The following is a 13,627-nucleotide window of genomic DNA, read 5'->3' as shown; positions in this document are numbered from 1 at the left end:
CTGTTACATCCATCTCTAGTGAAAAAGTGATGTTCCTTGTTTCTTCTGTTCTTTACCTATACTTAGTGATCTCTTAGCCCTATAGCTGCCAAGAGCTGCATGGAAGAAAGGGCTAGGCATATGGCTTTAGGCCCAAGATGGAAACAGAGGAGAGCAGCATGCTTGCTCCCTCAGTAGGTGGAAGAAGGAGGGAGAGAGAGAGAGGAAGTGGGAGTGGCAACAAACAGCTTCCACAATAGCACAGAGTTTGCATCCTAGAGCAACCATCCATATGCTAATGAGGCATGCTGGATTTGCCAGGACTCCCAACACTACGGACCCCATCTGTAAGAGAATTCCATTTGGCGGGGTCCAGAAAGTGGGCCTTCTCTGCAGTGGCTCCCGCCCTCTGGAACATCCTTCCCCCAGAGATAAGACAGATTCTATCCCTTATGGCCTTCCAAAAACAACTAAAAACCTGGTTTTGCCACCTTGCTTGGGGTGGGAAGTAATCATCCCTGGAGATGGTTAGCGCCCTAAAATGGGCCCTTTAGATACACGTGAGTGATATTCCAACTATCATCGTCATCTGGATTTTATACTATATTTATTTATTTATTTATTTTATTTATCAAATTTTTATCACTGCCCATCTCCCCCAGACGGGGGATCCTGGGCCGTTCACAATAAAAACAATTAAAAATTCCATAAAATCATAAATACAGCCATTAATCAATCAGAATATCAATCACAATTTATGTTCAATATTATATTTGTATTTATATTTATTTATGGTATTTTAATGCTTCTATCTCTGTTGTAAATGGCCCATAGTCCCCCTTTGGGGGAGATGGGCAGTGGCATGCATGCACGCATGCATGCATAAATACATACATACATACATACATAAGGGGTGTCCCAAATTGGGTGCAACTTTCCAGGGGGCCATCCGAACAACAGAGAACAGAGAGGAACTGGGACTTCTCTTGAACCTGACCCTGCACTTTTATCGATGCACCCAAGGTGGCATTTATTATTTTTCATCATACTCTTGGCTCTCCATCAGCTGTGATGCACCAAGACCATATCCGGCTCCCTTCTCCATTTTTAATTTAGCTCTACTGGAATAACACAGTGTATGGGATAGAATATGCACACCAAGCAGATTCTCTTTAACGCGATTAGCTAACAAATCCGTTATGCACCGGAGCAAACTTGAGTAGAGATTCTCTGTTTCAGGAAACAGGGCGCGTTTGGCAGGAAGGGTGATTCCCGCCTGGCAGCGCTTCCGCCCACCGGCGACGTGGGCGAAGATGGCCCTCCAACCTCCCACCCGCACAGCAGCCTTCCTTGGCCAGCCGCTCCCCATCTTCGGGGACGGCTCCGTTCCGATTGCGGGGCGTCTGCAAGGCACACGCGGAACCGAGGAACCAAGCCCCCCCCACCGCCATCAGGCCGGTTCTGGGTCTCCTGAAAGCAGGTGGCGGGACCTCGAGGCCATCGAGACCACCCCACGTGAAGGCGATCCCGGGCGCTGGAAGCGCTTCCGAAGGAGAGCCGGGATCGCCTTCCCGCGACTTCAACCCCTCCGTCCGCCGGGCTCCCCGCTCCTGCCCGGAGAGGCTTCGGGGAAACAAGGCTCCCCCCTGCGGCTGGGCTGGACGGGTCCGCTTCCTCTCGTCCCGCCCCTGGTTGCTGCGGGAGCCATAGCGCCGAGACTGAGGGTGGCACGTGAACGCCCAGTTCACACGACGCCCGCTGCTCAACGGGCAGTCCACCCGATCTTTGGAACTGAACCCGGAAGCGAGCCGGTGGCGACGACTCTACACTGGAAGTCCTTGCCGGCGGGGCAGGATGTCATTTCTGCGCAGGCGCGAGGCTTCCGCTTCCGGGTCGCCTCCCCTGCTTCCGGCCATGAACGCGGGGCTGGTTGACTACAGCAGCTCCGGCTCGGAGGGCGAGAGCGAGGCCGCCGCCGCCGCCCGGGAGAAAAGCAGCGGGGACGCTCGGCGGGCGCCGGCGGGCGGCCGCGGTTCCTCCTCTCCGCGCAGCAGGTGAGCCGGCGGCGCTTCCCGGCGCGGGTTGCTGGCAGGGCACCGGGGGCCCCTCGGCTCGGGCTTCTCCGAAGAGCGGGGAGACCGGGGACGAAGCCGCGGGCCTCTGGCTCGCCGGCGCCTTCCGCTCTCCCGCGCCCGTCCTGCCGGCCGGAGGGAGGCAGCTCTTCCTCCGCCACTCCCGGTGGGGTGGCCGGGCCGGGTTCGCGGAGTCGCTGGCTTCGCCCCCTCCCTCCGGGAGCCGCCCGGCAGCGTGGCTCTTACTGAGCCCTCCGGAGTCCGAGCCCCCGTTCTGCGGTGCCGCCCTGGCCCTGGTGCGTTGAGCAAGTTTAGCCAGCCGGGCTGACTGGGTAAACCATCCTTGAGTGAAAGCGGGGGAGGGCGCGTGTCAGCGTGTGAACCCGACGCTGCCGCCCAACCGGAGCAGGGTCAGTTTTCCCTTGCAGGCGTTGCTGTTGGCAGCGGGGCAAGAGTGCGGTGGTGTCTTGGTCCAACTTGGAGTGGCTTACGGTAATAATGCCTAAAGCCACAACATGAGGCTCCAAAGCCATAAATCTGTTTTAGTTAAAATAATGCATCGAGAGGAAGATAAGTGGGGATCCTGTGCTACAACTTTTCAAGTTCCAAAAGCTCGTTGAAAAGGCTTGGGAGCTCCATTAACAGCAAAGGCAACATCCAGATATCTGGAGGCAGATTGTTCTTTCTTGATCCTGGTGTGGAGAACTCAGATTACGAAGGCTGTGACCACAATCTCTGCGTACCTTGCCTATTGAATTGAACCGTTCTTGGGTTTGTACAATAAACTCCATAAACGCAACATGTAAAACCACAAAAAAGCTAACCATATTTCACACTACCCAAGATTAGTATGTTCTAAAAAAGCAGTTTCAGTCTCTAACCCAGTTAAACATGTGCAACCTAGCCATCAAGTCACACTTTTTATGACCGGAAGCTTTTTCTTTTAGACTGAGAAATTTCCTCAGTGGACATGCTACAATAGTGCACGCCCAGAATTGGAACTATTTTTTTCTGACCTATTTTTCCCATTTCCTCACTTGACATCAGTGGGGAGGAGGCTCCGTCCCTCTGCATCTTGACCCTGGAATGCTTCTTTTCCCCGCATGGTATGGCTTCCAGTGTCTCCTCCTTACTTGCCTGAGTAGTGCTCATCTGCATTGCTCTTGGGCAGGGATGCAACTTCTGTCTAGCGGCTGCTTGTCTTCTGATCTTTGAGAAGAAAATGTTTAGGCCGTCAACTCTCTCCATCCACCCTGCAGAGCTGCAGCGCCCTCCCTCCCCATGCCCGACAGTGTGCGGAGGATGTTCAGAGATCAGGAAGAGAAGGAAATGGTGGTGGATGACAGCAGCAAACACGGAGGCCGTCTGCGAACATTTCCTCATGAACGAGGCAACTGGGCGACCCATGTGTACATGCCATGTAAGTTCTAACTCTCAATGTTTCCCCCTTCTCTGAGACAGGAGTGGAAGGTTGGCCCTTCCCTTGGGAATCTACATGGTTGCCTTGAGCAGAGTGGAACACTGGGGCGTGGCTTTCTGTGCTCACGGTCTGCCTAGAGATCTAACATTTCCAAACATTTTTGAAGCAGTGAAAAAACTCTGGGTGGCTGAGGTTTCTGAAAATCAATAGATCTTGTGTATTTTTCCTTGAATGGTTGGTGGGTTCTTTTCCCTAATTGGCACTTTGTTGATTGGAGAAATGCTCTGCAAAATTTGAGGAACTGCAAACACTTTTTTTACTTATGCCCAGGTAGTGCAATAAAACATAAACAATACTAACTTCTCCCCATTCAGAATCAGAATGCCACTACTGAGAAGGACCTGTGGTTACAAATTCTTCCTTTTTTAAATAATATTTTTATTAAAATTTAACTACAATAATAGACAATACAAACCAAAAAGAAAAGAATAAAAGAAAGAGGGAAAAGAAAAAACTAAAAGCAACTTCCCACCCTCATCATGGCAAGCACAAACAGTTTTGCTCTCTCTTTGCCTCCTCTTAATTAACAGATCTAAAACGCTTCATCCCAGAGCTCAGCTCTTAACTGTAAGCAAATCCAGTACGCCTCCTTTCCAGTCAACAAGTCCAGAAAGAGCCCCCCCAAATAACAACATATCCCATCTTAATCCTGATCAAATAAGCCAACTTTGTGTTCCTTCCTTTTACATAAAACAATCTTGTTCTTTAATCCATTCGAATGATCGTTATCCCTTGTCTCTAATACTTTCAAAACTTTAACAAGTCTCTTTTGTAAGTCCAGCAGGAAGAAATTATTCCAATATCTTTCTTGAATTGCATTTTTATTTCCTTCTTAATTTTTAGAGCCTCATCCTACTTTTTGTCTATATCCAATGATAAATTCTTGTTCACGTTGTTCTCCATAATCACGTCAGATAAGTTTTGTTCCAAATATTTTTTGTAACAGCATCTTCTGGTGTAACAGCTTCTTCTGGGAACAGGGTGTTCGTAAAAAGGCACAACTTAGCTGACATTATTGATTCAAAGTTGCATTGCCATTCCTCAACAATATCTCTGAATGCCATTATAAGTTTCTCGTTACGTCTACAGTATTGAAAATACTTTTTCTTTCCCCCCAAAATGCATATATTCTTTAAAATCAATTTCAAAATATTCAAAATCAAATATTCCAACATTTTCTGAGCACTTAATCTGTTTAAAACTTTCTAGAGCCAAAACATTGTCTTGCTTTTTGCTGTTTATTTTGAATTCTTAAAGCTTATAAAGATGCAGTTTCATTTTCTTACATTAAGGATTAAAGACACTCACCCTGTTTCCAGCCTTGTCATTTTGAATGTGTCTAACTTCTTTAAAGCAGTTAATAGGCAATTTCAGAAGGTGATTAGCAAAGGAAGTGTGAACTTAGTCTCCTTTGAAGGCTGGAGCAAGAATGGCAAATTCCCTCATCTCCTGGTTCTCCCACCCTCCAGAGACCTCCGTCTTGCAGTCTCCTCATGAGGAGCAACTGTATGGAGCACAATATGGGCAATCTCATGTCTCCAGAGAGGGTCGAAGGAGCCGATCTACTTGTCAGCTCCTTTTTCTTAGCCACAGGTGTCAGCTTCACTTTTCACGGAGCTGTCTACAGTCTGCCATTTCTTCCCAGGAACTGTGGTTACAAATTTCTGAGGTTGAAAGTGTTTTGTGTGTACTGTAGCCTTGAAAGAGCCCTGTGTGTTAGGCTCAGCTGGCAGTGTTACACCAGTGCTGTACACACAAGACCAAAGCAAAGGTTCCAGGGGAGATATATCTGTCTGAGAACTTCCTGCTTTGTTTCTTGTAGACTTTTTACTATAACACAATATGTGCAAAAACAGTTTGTTCAGAAGTTCTGACAAACAAATTTTATTGCTTTGACAATGTGACTAGATTAGTGGTCCAAGGGAATGCTGTGGATGTAGTGTACTTAGGTTTCAGTCAGGGCATCTGAAAAATCAGACCACAGCCACCTCCTTGATAAACTGTAACAATGTGGGATGGATCGTCCCACTACCAGATGGAGTCACGGTTGGGCTGAACAACCATAGCCAACGGGCGGTCCTTATGGGTCCATGTCCGCATGGAGGGAGGCGTGCCGTGGGGTACTTTGGGGCTCCAGGACTCCTCAGCATCTTCATGGACGACCTAGATGAGGGAATAGAAGGGATGCTCATAAAATCTGAGGGTGTCACAAAGCTGCAGGGGGATTGCTAACGCCCCAGAAGACAGGCTCAAGGCTCAAAAGGATCTTGACAGTCTTGAACGGTGGCCCCCATCCAACAAGAAGTTGTTCAGTGGAGAGAAACGTCAAGTTCTGCACTTTGGCAGGAAGAAACAGATGCACAGGTGCAAGACGCAGCACAGTACCTCTGGGAAGAATCTGTCTCGTTCAACCAGAGACTAAGTGCGAGCCAGCAGTGTGCCGCAGCCGCCAGAAGAGCCAGTGCAGTTTGGGGCTGGATCAACAGAGGGATGGACTCAGGATCGTTCCAGTCTGGGCTGCGCTGGTCAGACGCCCCTGGAATCCTGTGTCCGGTTCTGGTCGCCACGAGGCAGGAAGGGCCCGAGGAACTGGACGGTGTGCCCAGCAGAGCCACCGAGAGGGTGAGGGGCCTGGGGGCCAAATCCTGCAAAGAGCGTTGCGGGAACTGGGTCCGTCTGGCCCAAAGGAGAGAAGGCGTGTGGATGCAGACGTCCAGTCTTCCAGGGCAGAGCGGTGGATTTCCTCTGCAAAGCTCCAGCGGGCAGGACAGGAGCCAACCCGTGGAAGCTTCGCAGAGGGAGATCCAGACTCCAAATAAGGAGGAATTTCCTGGGCGTGACAGCTATTAAACAGTGGAACAGCCTGGCTCCTGGAGTTGTGGGACTGGGCAACCATTTATCTGGGGTGGATGCGAGGATACCTGCATTGGGCAGAAGGTGGACCAGAAGACCTCCACGCCCCCTCCCAGCCCTAGGACTCTTAAGTACAACTTGGGCCTTTTTGGTATTCTTGGCTGGGGCAGAAAGCATCTGAGGTGGTTCTTAAACTAGGGGTAATTTGGGCAAATGCTGTGGCACTTTGTAATTGCTTATTCACGAGTTGAGGATCCAGTCTGGGACTGCTGCCACCAAGACGCTTGTGCAAAACAAGAGAGTCTGGTATTTTTGGGGTGGGGTCATGATATAATTCAAGACCAGGAAGGGGGGTCATGGGGTCACACAGTTTAAGAGCCGCTGATCTGAGGGTACCTGCTTTTTCTACAGATGAAGCTGGGGAGGACTTTCTGGACTTACTGCAGCTCCTCCTGCTCTGTGGGCGCACTTACGTGCCTCTGCTGAAGGGACAGGGGGAATTTCACATCAGTCTCTCTCAAGGGGTGGTCTTGCGCCATCACTGGATTGACCCTTTCGTCCAGTCCCTCAAGGAACGCCTGGCTTCCTGCCACAGGTGAGGCCCGTGGGCCACGCAGGCGATGAGTTCCTGTCGTGTGTGACGCCTGCTTACAGGCTGCATTTGGGGAGGTCATTTGTAGGGTAGGGAGGCTTCTGGGAAGAGCAGGTGAGGCAGTTCAGATATGGGCAAGGCAGAAGCAGAGGCCCATCCGGTGTTCGGTAAACAGCCAGTTTTGAGCGAGGGGTGGGGATAGAGAGAGAACATGCACCGTGGCTGCAAGCGGTGGCACTTTCCCTCTGTTCACAAAAGAGCAGGAAAACGATAATGCAGAGTGTGTCTGTGGGGCCAGAAGGTTCTGCTTTTTTCCTGTGCTTTGTGTGGGCCTTTCCAAGGAGAAGGTTCTGGTTTTTTTTAAAAAAAAATATGCTGCATCTATGAAGGGTTGTGACAAGGGAGCAAAAAAATTGCAGCGCCATTTTCTGTTGTAGAAGCTTGGTTCCCTCCTGCTGAACTTATAAACGCTGCTCAGCAGTCCATGATGCCTGAGAGCCGCCTGTTAAGGTGTCCTTTGTCGCATGGAGGCCGGCAATCCTTGGGGGTCAGGGACACTTCTGGACTTCTGATGGCATGTAGGGGCGCCCTTGCAAGATGGCTGCCATGGGAGGGCAAGGCCAGCATGACTGAGTTGCCGCTCACCATGCAGCAGAACGCTGTCTGCCGTCCCAGCAGGGCCCTGCGGGGCCAAGGTGTGGCTGCAGATGAGCGTCGGGCTAGAGACTGGCGACTTGCTTTGCAACATGCAAGCTTCTATCACCACCATTAACTGTGATGATCATCTTTGAAAAATTAGGTGAGCCGCCGCATAAGATTGCCTCTGACACCCCCAAATCTCAGTCTGCAGCGAATGAGGAAAAGGCAGCACTATTGCTAAATTGGCACAACTGAGTTGGGTTTGGAGCTTGGGAGCGTCAGCAGGAAGTCATGGAGGACCAGAGGAGCAGCTGTGGCTGGGAGCTCTCTCGGGCCTCCTTTGTTTCTGCCTTTCATTTCCCAGATTAGATGGATTCTCTACCGTGTTTCAGGTTCATCTGCAGAGCAGATCAAGTGAAGGTTTATACCAATCAGACCAAAACCAGGTGGGTGAATGACTGGATCTTCCCCCTCAAAGAGCCATGGAGAGTATTGTGCCATGGGCTAGAAATAAATAATAACGATCTGCTATTCGTGTGGGAATTTTGCCTCGTTTGCGTTAGCAAAATATTTCTGGAAGGTGAAGCAGAGGAAGACTGGAGGATGCGGTGTTGAGAGCGGGCGAGCACGTGCGGTCTCCGCGAGTGCCCGCTCCCGCTCCAGGACAGCCGCTGGTCGTGTCTTGTCTGCAGCCAATGTTAAGGTTCCACATGCTGCGGTGCCTGAACAGAGACGCCTCTGCCCTGAAGAGAACTGAAGCTGGCCTCCAGCCAGGGCATGAGCGGCTGCCGTCACAGGCAGGGAGAGGCACTTTCTTGGAGGTGTTCTGTACAAAGCAGCCCTCCCTTGAACAGACTGGGGTGAGCGGTGCCTTGAACCTTAGCAAGGGCAACTCCCCCTGCAGCTCCAGGCACAGCATATTCCACCAGCCCCCCAGTTTTCCCAGAGTCTCCCCCCCTTTCAGCCACCGCCGGTGTCCAGTGCATCCCTGCCCAGCAGATTTTCTCCATTATATCCTCTGCCAATGCAGACGGTGCTTCTTTCATAAAGTCGTCGTCTGACCAAAAGGTGATCCTTTGGTTTTGTGCTACCTCTGCCTTTTCCCCCGAACTTACCCGAAGGCTACCACATATCCCCAAGAGAACCCTCCCCAGGTGGGTTTTCTCCAAGTGCCTCACTGCCACGTGCCCCTCCACTTGCCTTTGGGAACAGAGAGGCCGTCCACGCAAGAGGTCAACTGCGGAAGAGCTGCTGCGAGCTGTTCTCAAAAAATCTTCTTGCAGGACTTTTGTTGGCTTAGAAGTCTCTTCCGGACATTCTCAAATCTTGGAGTTGGTTTCAGAAGTGGATCAAGTTATGGAGGAGTTTAACCTAATGCCTTTCTACAAGGTGAGGCTTGCAGCTTTCTCAGGGAAGGTAGAAAGGGAAGAAGTTACTGCTCTACAATGAAGTCTCTGAGGGAAGCTGAACAGCAAGGGTTGAATAATCCATTAAGTGACTATTTAAATGCTCTTCCAGCAGCTTCATTCCTTTTGTTCACTGTGCTTTGGGTAGTCAGTATTCAGTGAGCAGCATTTGATTCTTTTATCCCTCTTTTTTATGAACTCTGAACTCTTACTGGAATGCAGAATAAAAGATAGGGCTCTAATTTGCTGTAATTGAAATGTTGGCAGTCAACTTGCTGCGCCTGGGGTGGTGGTTTGCTGCTTGTTGTGCTTGGCTGTGCTGGTGGGTGGGCCTTCCTCTGATCTTGGCCACTGGCTGTGTTCACAGGATCCCTCGTTCCACCTCAGCCTCGCCTGGTGTGTGGGGAATGTGTTGGAAGCACTTGAAGGCCAATGTATTCAGGAGCTGCAGGTAACCAGCCTGGAAGCCTTTAGCGGATGTACACAAAACAGTTGGGACCCCACACAGGTCATTCTGACCATACCAGAAGTGTCCCATTTTGGAAATGGACTTGTTTCAAGCCTGAGAGAAGTTTGGGATGGGTCCATGTTAAGCTCAGATGTCTACTAGTAAGGTTGGAAGATCCTGCTTGCTTACCTTTCTTTGGTGGGGCCTGGAGTGGGTTTAAAGCCGCCTGGCTTTGAGGACTACAGTGGAAGACGACGACCAGGATAGCATGAGATACTATTGATTGGCTTTATAAAAATCTTTGCATTTCTTGACACACCTTTTCAACTTGTAGATATGCCAAGATAGCACATTGTGATAATAAAGCATGCCTGGCATTTTCCCTTCATAGGAAATTTCCAGGAGACTGGCCCTCTAAATTTTTTTAGTGATAGAAGGCTGAGCAGGGTCCTGGGATGAGGGCACATGTGAGGAAGGTTCCTGACATCTACAGGTATCCAGCTGTGAAAGGCTTTAAGCAACTTGGAATGGGGTTGGGACCAGTTGATAACCAAAGAGCCGAGCAAAGCTAGGAGGCGAAAGGTGGTTCTGACAAATTCTGCCACTCTCTTCCTGGGGCTCGGCGTGTGTTAATTTGCCTTCCTGTTGTTGCAGGAGATTGTGGATGGGTTTGAGGACTCTTCGTATTTTCTGCGAATCCCTGGGACCGAAGTCCGTTGCAAATCTGGCAATAAGGTTTTCTCATTCCCTCTGCAATAGAAGCCCAGGAACAATAACCAGCCGACTTGGGATGGGCACTGTCAGCCCTTTTCCAAAGATGGTCAGAGACGACGACGCTGGATTCGCACGAAACCCATTTGGAGCTCGACTGTGTGTGACAGCAGCAGCTCTTCCAATGAGAACATTTCAGGGCCAAGGCAGTTAGTGCCCTCCAGGCCTCTGCGAGTCCAGGTCCTATCGAATGTACTTCCATTTCGTTCCACTCCAGTTCTCAGTTGCCTGGGGAAACTGAAAATACAGCTCTCTAAACGGAGAGAGCCAAGTCAGATCTTTCTCCAAGCTCCAGGACTTTGTCCTGTAGGAGGCTGATCTGGAGGATGACAGGTCCTGCTGGGATGCCTTGGAGATGCTGCCTGTCCTTAACACGAGACATCTGGCCTGTCAGCACTCTTCAAGTAGGAAGCCTGCTGGTGTCTGGCCATTCTGAGAGTGAATGAAGAAAAGGAGAGGCAATTTTCTTCATGGTCAGTTTCAGAAACTTTGTGGCTTTCTTTTTAATGGGCTACACTTACTTTGTCAAACAGCCACACTAGTCAGTGCTGGCTTTCTAAAGCCTCTGGAAGCCCATGTGCTGGTCAAGAGTGTCCCATCTCCCCCAGGCAGCCCCGAGGTCCCCCTGTTCTGCGTCTCACATGCCCCAGGTTTCCAAGTTCTGTGGGGGAAATGTGGCAGTTAGAATGGTTTACAGACAGAGGTGCTGTCTTCTTACAGGAGGAAGCAATTGGCCATCTGCAAAGTGTCCAGCTAAGGGAGCGCTGGTGTGGCTGCTCTGTTAGAAAAACTGAATATTCGTGTTCTTGCATCTTTTGCACAGCAATGAAGGGCCAGGCCCAACCTGTTGATGCAGCTCTGCAGAGGTATAAAGCTTGGTGTTGTGCCTTGATGTGTAATCTAAGGTTCATTTACAGAGCTTTGTTTGTAGAGAGACATTAGCCTAGCTCCGTATACATTTACAGAGAAGCGTGTGGTGGTTACGAGGTGGGCTGAGCCTATCTTTGTGCCCAGAAGGCTTCCCTGGTTAAAGCAGAACAGGGAGAAAAGGACCAAGCATCAGTTAACTCATTCTCTGCCTTGATAGGTTTAAGACTCAGCTTAAAAAGGAAGGAAACGTCCAAAGGACAGCTGGGGAAAACGGGGTGGATCAATCTAGACTCTCTGCTCCCGAGCAGCTGTTCGAATCCAGCCCTCTTGGGCCCACCAAGCTTGGGCTGCACATGTAAAAATAATTGGGAAGATGCTGGGTTAGGCCTGGCTCCTCTCCCTTGCCTCCGGGGTCTTTAGCCTGAGGGCCAGAAAGCCTTTTTGTCTCAAAGCCAGGCACATCTCTATGCACATGAAAGTTGGCTCAGCCCTAAAGCCCCCAGGCCAGCTTCTCCCTGACATTGGGAGGGCAGCGGCAGAGGGGTCTGTCGGGCAGTGTCAGGAGACCGGCCGGCCGACCGCAAGGCTCACGGAGGACAGGCCTGGAGGCTGCCTTGCCTCGTTTCCGTCTCTGACTGACGGAAGGAGGAGCTGCAGGTGGATCTCCAAAGAGGCCTGGATAAGTTCCTGTTCTGGACCTGCTTTCAGAGGGCTGAGTTTGACTGTATTGTGGGGAAAAAAAACCATAAACAGGAACAAAATAAGAAACCTATACCCACCACTGGAGTTAGATGAGATCTCCCATGCACGTGGCAGGAAAATACTTGATTCCTCTAGGCCAAAATCCAAACTAAAGCATCCCAACCCTTTGTTTGTCCATCAAAGGCACAGCAGTGGCCTTGATTGGACCATGGCATTCATATAGTTTTATTAAAGATTTTTTAAAAGGAAGATGAAAACTAATACAAACTACTATAAAGTAAGAAAAGGGAAAGAGAAAGCTAAAAGTGCAAGAAAGGGAAAAAAGTAAAAGAAATAGAAAAATGATACAAAGAACTGGCTTCTGATTTTCTTTACAGCAGTTTTAAGTACAATTATAAATTTGCCTCTTACTCTTTGGTTACAGTATAACTCTTCTTTCTATAATCCTGTCTAATTATTAAAACCATAAACCATAAATCCTTTTTTTCCTGTTTCATGCAAAAACTCCATAAGGGGTTTCCAGTCAATAATAAACATAAATAGTGTCTTTTCTATGGTCAAAGAAGTCAATTTAGCCATCTCAGCAAGTTCCATCATCTTCACCAGCCATTCCTCCATTGTGGGCAGTGCCGAATCTTTCCATCTTTGTGCAAACAACAACCTTGCTGCAGTTGTCATGTACAAAAACAAAGTTCCACGCCTTTTTTCCAACTGTTTGTCCATCAATCCAGAGGAAAAGCCTCTGGTCTCAATTACATATTAATCTTTGGGCCCAATTCAGAAGAAAAGGAAAATCAAAGTGAAAATTTTAGCTCAGGGTTGAACTGTGGAGTCCTTAGTGCTCTCTGAGCCTTGTTGTTTTCTTGCAGACGTCTCATTGCCAGACTAGGCAACATCTTCAGTGCGAAGAGGGAGTGGGCCTTGTCCTCTATGGTATATAAAAAGAGAGCAAGGCCCACTCCCTCTTCGCACTGAAGATGTTGCCTAGTCTGGCAATGAAACGTCTGCAAGAAAAAAACAAGGCTCAGCACCAAGGACTCCATGGAAAAGGTAAACCCAGTGCTCTCTGTGTTTAATTCCTTGCATTCTGGATAGGAACCTGGCAGGCCATTGGAAAAGACTAACCTCGTTTCCCCAAAGAGCATGAAACTAGGTAATTTGGAGATTATTTTCCCCTCACATTCTCAAGGCACAAGAAGGGAGCCACTGAATGCAATTAATCAAAAAACTGGTTGAGAAATTTGGTAGGGCCAGATTACAGAACTAAAATGTTGAAAGCCCTTGGCTTAGTCAGTTTTTAGTAGCCCTCCCTAATCTGGATCCCTCCAGGTAGTGCTGACTTCAGCTGCTATAATCCCTCAACGTTAGCCTTGCCTTTTGGGAATGATGGGAATTATTGCCAATATCCTCCTGAGGGTCACTCCTCCCCCAGATATTTATGGACTCGCAGGAAGTCCAGCCCACTAATTCTTGCCTGCTCTGGTTAGCCGCGGTGCTTTAGGAGTGCCAACTGACCTCATGCCCTTGCAGTTCCAGAGGTTTCAGACTGTGGCCAAAGGCCAGAGGCTCTGGGGACTCTCCTGGAAATTCTGGGGCCAAGTCACAGGCCTGCTGGGGACCCAAGAGCCATTTCCTGAGCTGTGCCAGGAGAGCCAGAGACAGAAGTTTAGAGGAGGAGGGGTTTCCCAGAGGTGTTACCCGTTGCCTTTGGGGGCTGGCTTAGAGCTTGCTTGGCCCCCCAAGGGGCTGTATTGGCCAGAAGGGCAAGACTATTCCTGGCTCTGCCTGCCCAGGATGTTCTGGCAAAGTGGGTGT

The 13,627-nt window shown here is 49.6% G+C and overlaps 1 protein-coding gene across 1 annotated transcript; it reads left to right on the top strand.

Annotated features, from left to right (window-relative positions):
• The first annotated feature begins 1,881 nt into the window (after positions 1-1,881).
• Positions 1,882-12,289, top strand: USB1 (U6 snRNA biogenesis phosphodiesterase 1). Its single transcript, XM_063312711.1, has 7 exons — positions 1,882-2,033; positions 3,311-3,471; positions 6,796-6,979; positions 8,008-8,061; positions 8,899-9,004; positions 9,389-9,472; positions 10,124-12,289. The coding sequence occupies exons 1-7, from the start codon at positions 1,894-1,896 to the stop codon at positions 10,226-10,228; spliced, it is 834 nt and encodes a 277-aa protein (XP_063168781.1). The 5' UTR covers positions 1,882-1,893; the 3' UTR covers positions 10,229-12,289.
• Positions 12,290-13,627: the final 1,338 nt, after the last annotated feature.

Source organism: Candoia aspera, chromosome 11 (genome assembly GCF_035149785.1).
Source record: "Candoia aspera isolate rCanAsp1 chromosome 11, rCanAsp1.hap2, whole genome shotgun sequence".
Classification (NCBI taxonomy): Eukaryota; Metazoa; Chordata; class Lepidosauria; order Squamata; family Boidae; genus Candoia; species Candoia aspera.
This window is presented reverse-complemented; position numbering and strand designations above follow the sequence as displayed.